This window comes from Eschrichtius robustus, chromosome 19, assembly GCF_028021215.1.
Source record: "Eschrichtius robustus isolate mEscRob2 chromosome 19, mEscRob2.pri, whole genome shotgun sequence".
Lineage (NCBI taxonomy): Eukaryota > Metazoa > Chordata > Mammalia > Artiodactyla > Eschrichtiidae > Eschrichtius > Eschrichtius robustus.
Window position 1 is genome coordinate 58115667 of NC_090842.1, and position 5178 is coordinate 58120844.

General features: G+C 54.4%; 1 protein-coding gene across 3 annotated transcripts; it reads left to right on the forward strand.

The window, feature by feature from the left end:
• The first annotated feature begins 1713 nt into the window (after positions 1–1713).
• PAFAH1B3 (platelet activating factor acetylhydrolase 1b catalytic subunit 3) lies at positions 1714–4323 on the forward strand. 3 transcript variants are annotated; one of them, XM_068527831.1, is made up of 5 exons: positions 1721–2199; positions 2424–2513; positions 3239–3355; positions 3434–3556; positions 3992–4323. In XM_068527831.1, exons 1-5 carry the CDS (start codon positions 2122–2124, stop codon positions 4280–4282), a joined length of 699 nt encoding a protein of 232 aa, XP_068383932.1. In that variant the 5' UTR covers positions 1721–2121; the 3' UTR covers positions 4283–4323. The 3 variants fall into 3 exon arrangements, with proteins under 3 accessions (XP_068383933.1, XP_068383934.1, XP_068383932.1); XM_068527832.1 differs by lacking the exon at positions 2424–2513 and having other exon boundaries at positions 1714–2199; XM_068527833.1 differs by lacking the exon at positions 3434–3556 and having other exon boundaries at positions 1717–2199.
• Positions 4324–5178: the final 855 nt, after the last annotated feature.

Below are 5178 nucleotides of genomic sequence, written 5' to 3' on the forward strand. Positions count from 1 at the left end.
TGTGAGGTCAACTAGGCCCGCCCCCTTCCTCAATGCTGATTGGTTTAGACATCTACCGTGGACTTTCTCTCTGGAGCGCGGAGATGTAGGCGAAGCCAAGGGGGAGAAGAGCTATGGTAGCCTCTACACACAGCCAGTCTCCAAGCAGTCACAGGCTTTATCCCTAGAGAGTCAGTATAGTGTCGTCATTTAGAGCTAGGCTCCAGAGCTACACTACCTAGGTTCAAATGCCCAGGCACATTTGAGCTCTGTGACCTCGGAAAAGCATGTAACTGCTCAGAGCTTCAGTTTCCTAATCTGTAAAATGGAGTTGGTAGCTTCTCCTTCTTATAACTGCTGTAAGTATGAAATGAGCCAACATACAATTTGAAAACAGCGCTTGGTGAATGGATGCCTGTAAATTTTGTTTCTCACTACACTTGTCCCCTCAGACTTTTTTTTTTTTTTTTTTGGCCGCGTGGCTTGAGGGATCTCAGTTTCCTGACCAGGGATTGGACCCCGGCCACAGCAGTGAAAGCCCGGAATCCTAACCACTAGGCCACCAGTGAGCTCCCCCCTCAGAGTTTCAAATCAAGCTATGCCAGGGTATTCCCCATACCCTAATAAGCTATATTCTGTATTACCTGGTAATATTGCTTGCCCAACCTTCACTATCTTTCAAAGCCTAACTCCTTAGATACTACTCCTTCTAGGAAATCCCTCACCCTGAGTCCTTCTCTTTCTCCTCCCACAGAGGTCCTCTGTGCATTCCTTAATCACAACCTTGATCCCTCCCTCAGCTTTGTGTCTGGATCTGCCTCCCCCAACACGCTGGGACAAGGCCAGGATCTGACCCATTCCTTTAATACTCATTCAGCAAGTACTTGTGAACAGCCATAGATAGTACTTGGTATTAATACTGGGAGTCAGGCCCTGTTCCAGGCAAGTGGATTGAGGCAAAACACAAACACAATAAATAAGATTCATCTCTATATCTCAGTATCAACCTACCTAGAAGGAATGAATAGATAGGAAGATCCCATCTGGGAGTGGAGCTACAGGAATATGACCAGGACTTTGAGGGTGGTGTGGGACCCCCACCTGGTCCCCCAGAACAGGGAGATCTGGGAAGACTTGAGGTCTGAGATTAATTTGGGGCAGGAGGTGGGGGGCAGCGACCTTAGATGGCCTTGGCTGTGGATGTAAGTTTTGGAGCTCAGACACACCCAGCTGAAATTGTTGGTCAGCCATAGGTTTAGGGAGGGGAGCAGAGGCCACAGATCTGTAAGACGAGCTGCGCGGGAGGGACTCCAGGCTGGATTTGGGCCTTGCAGCATCTCTAATTTCCTTTATCTTTCTGCGTCTTCCACTACCCTTTTTGCAGGGTAATGTCTGCAATGCAAAGACATATAGTTTAGAAATTATGCCACAAAAACTGGCATAATTTGAGCAGGGGAGGCCCATGAGCAGATAGGCTCACTAAAGTCCTGGCACTGCCTTAGCGTGAGTGTCTCCTTACAGCTGAGCCTCTAATTTTCACATTTCCATCCTCCTTTTCTCTCCCCCACGTCAGAAGAAAATGGGAGCGTCCCTTCCTTGCCAGGTGCATTTGAGCCACCCCCTCAAGGATCCAGCATGGACTCGTCCACTCACTCCCCTACCACCACGTGAATGAGACACACAGACACAGACACACACCCCCACACACAGTAGGTGGTTCCTTCCCCACATTTCTCGCCCTACAGCAAATGGTTTCTTCCCCCGAGGAAGGGCGCTAGATTTTCCCCACTCTGCTTTCACGGTAGGGTGGTTTCTCTCTCCTCCCCTCCACGGGTGCTGGATGGTCTCGCCTCCCCCCACGCCCCGTGCCGCCGCCGCTGCCGGAGAGTGAGCGGCCCGGGCAGGAAGCGCCGGACGAGCCCACTGCGCGGCCGCCGTGGGGGAAGCAATTCCTCTAAGTGAAGGCTTCCGCCCCGGAGAGGAGGTGGCGCCCGGGATCGGCCGCGCCCTCCGCTGGAGTGCGGGCTTCGGGACAGTCCATTGTTGCCTGAGGGGTAGGGGTGGGCGTGGCGGCGCCGCCTCCTCCGGGAACACTCCCCAGCTGACCGCGCTCGCTCATCCTGCTGGAGACGCGGCGCCAAGATGAGTGGAGAAGAGAACCCAGCCAGCAAGCCCACGCCGGTGCAGGACGTGCAGGGCGACGGGCGCTGGATGTCCCTGGTGAGCGACCCCGCCCGCGATACTTTGGAGTCCGGGGCTGGGGGCTGGGGACTGGGGGCTGGGGGCGGGGGAGGGGGGAAGGCTCTGAGAGAATAGCTGGTTTGCGCCGCTCTCATTACGAGATTGGGAAACTGAGGGCAGTTGGCGTGGTGCCGCCTAAGGAAGCGGGGCGGGGCGGGCCCAGCAGCGCGCGTGCCATTGACTCCCCATTTACGTCCCCAAAGCACCATCGGTTCGTAGCCGACAGCAAAGATAAAGAACCCGAAGTCGTCTTCATCGGGGACTCCTTAGTCCAGCTAATGCACCAGTGCGAGGTGAGGCCCGTCCCTCTCCTCCTGCCCCACCCCCGCCTGTGCCCTCACTGACAGACCTGGACCAGAGCCCAGGCCAGGCGGTGTATGGGGTACCCGAAATAGCCTCAGGTAGCGCCGGGCACCCAGAATCTCAGTATAAAGTGCCACATTCTACTGAGAAGGAAGTGTGTGTCCTGGCTTTGTCATACTGGGTTTGTGTATAGTGAGACTTAAAATGAGGCTTCGTGCAAGATTGCCTAGGATGAGGCTCTTTGTTTGCTTAAACTAGTGCCCAGCCCTACTGGATTTCTACAAAGCTATAGTTATTTCCACAAAGTGAAGGTCAACTGTAATAGGTCTCTACTAAGGGGGCTCAATTATATCTTTCCATTAAGCGATGTTAAACCATGGCTTTCCTCAAACCATGGCTTTCCTCAAAGTGAGGTTCAACTGGAATGCTGTTGGTTCGATGCCTGGCTCAAGTAGAATGGGTTTCCATGCCTGGCTCAAGTAGAATGGGTTTCCGTGAAGGGAGTCCTGCTTCCATGGGGTTTTGTGAAAGTGAGACTATAATGGGTTTGCATAAAATGAGGTTTGACCGTATTGGGGTTTGCTCAAGGTGAGATTTAACCAGACTGCTTCCGTAAAGCAAGGCTCTTCCATGATGACATTTGGTTAACCTTTGGATAGGGAGCGGTGGTCCATGCTGACAGTGCCCCTGTGCCCACACCACTTCTTGCCCACAGATCTGGCGGGAGCTCTTTTCCCCTCTTCATGCACTTAACTTTGGCATTGGCGGTGACAACACGCAGCACGTGCTGTGGCGTCTGGAGAACGGGGAGCTGGAACACATCCGGCCCAAGGTGAGCAGGGCTTGGGTGGGCAGCTCGAGCACCCTTAGCCTGCCCCCTCACCACTGCTTCATGCCTCTCTTTCCACAGATTGTGGTGGTCTGGGTGGGTACCAATAACCACGGGCACACCGCAGAGCAGGTGGCTGGAGGCATCAAGGCCATTGTGCAACTGGTGAACCAGCGGCAGCCCCAGGCCCGGGTCGTGGTGCTGGTGAGAGTGGGAGGATGGGAAAGGAAGAACGGCAGTGTTCTGGGACCCCTGGGCAGCTTAGCACAGAGCAGTGGTTGAAGGCAAAATCTCATGTTGAAGCTTGCTACACCCATCAGAGGGGCTGTGGTTAAGGACATGTTCAGGGACCAATTAGCCCCTTTTGCCCAAGGGACTGCTAGAGATTCCTGGGGTGTTGAGAAATTCAAGACACTTAAAGAACCAAAAGTTGTCAGGCATTCCCAGGGTTAATCTTGCTTCCATTACTTCCAGAAGGTCTCACTTCTAGAATAAGGTCTCAGACCATCATCTTCCCATCCCTAGTGTATTCTGCAGCTGGGGACTTACTGGTGGGGGGTGGAGGACAGTTTGGCACAGGGAACAGGATACCCAGAGGCTGGTAGGATGCCTCCTCACAACTTTTCTTGCCTTCCTCAGGGCCTGCTTCCTCGGGGCCAGCACGCCAACCCACTTCGCGAGAAAAACCGACAGGTGAATGAGCTGGTACGGGCAGCACTGGCTGGCCACCCAAGGGCACACTTCCTGGATGCAGACCCTGGCTTTGTGCACTCAGATGGTACCATAAGCCACCATGACATGTATGATTACCTGCATCTCAGCCGGCTGGGGTACACACCTGTTTGCCGGACCCTGCACTCCCTGCTTCTGCGTCTGCTGGCCCAAGACCAGGGACAGGGTGGTGCTCCCCCACCAGAACCCACACCCTAAGCATCTGCCTTCCTGCAACATTAAATTTTCATTCTTCAGTCTCCCATTCTCTGCTTTATGGCCAAGCCCTTCTGGGTACCTGAATCTCAACTCCAATGTCTGTGACCCTGCAGCTCTACCCAAGGCAGGCCACACCAATCCATCAAGATACTCTGGCTCTTGTAGAGTCAGGCAGATTTCTGTCATCACAGTGGTGCTCCAGGCAGGCATGACCAATCAGTAAGACACGAGAAACTGGTTTGCTAACATGACCCTATAGGATTATGGTCAAGCAAGAATTCTGGGTGACCCAACAGTCAAAGCCCACCCAAAGCTGCCCTCCAATCTGCACGTGCTCTTCCCCCTGACTGGAACTTCTGGTGCTCTGGTCCTAGCTTAAGTGTGACTTCCTGTGGAAGCTTCCTGACATTCCCACCCCTAGCAGTCATCCCTCCACATAGTGTATGGGTATTTTTCTCTCCAGAGAAGCACTGTCCACAGGCTGAGACAGAAGCGTAAACCAGGAGAGGTTCCTTCTGGCCTGGCTGCAGTGCTGGCTCAGGCCACACAAGGGCAGCAGGGGTCACTGGAGACAGCATGGTACTCTGGGCTGACTGGCCTCCCCACCCAGTGCCACCCCTGGCTCAGACCTCTCTCGTTCAACTGGAACGTCAGAGGTGAACTGCCCTTCCTGCAGTACCACATCACAGGCCTCCCCCAACTCGTGCGTGTTGGACGGGTGAACAGGCATCTTGACTCTGCCCACCACGTCCCCCTGATGTAGGGAAGGGACGGTCCTGGAATCGCACCCCCCACCTCACGGTGGTTAGGGGGAGAAGTCCAGCTCCACGGCCAGCTGGGGGTCGGACTGGTACGACCAACATCCCTTCTCCCTTCCGAGCAGGCAGCCACACAGG

Bases quoted from the DNA above. Each gene is read 5' to 3' on its own strand.
- PAFAH1B3 (XM_068527831.1), top strand. From the start codon at position 2,122: ATGAGTGGAGAAGAGAACCCAGCCAGCAAGCCCACGCCGGTGCAGGAC. The intron at 3,356-3,433 runs GTGAGCAGGGCT...CTCTTTCCACAG, and splicing joins TGGAACACATCCGGCCCAAG to ATTGTGGTGGTCTGGGTGGG. The intron at 3,557-3,991 runs GTGAGAGTGGGA...TGCCTTCCTCAG, and splicing joins AGGCCCGGGTCGTGGTGCTG to GGCCTGCTTCCTCGGGGCCA.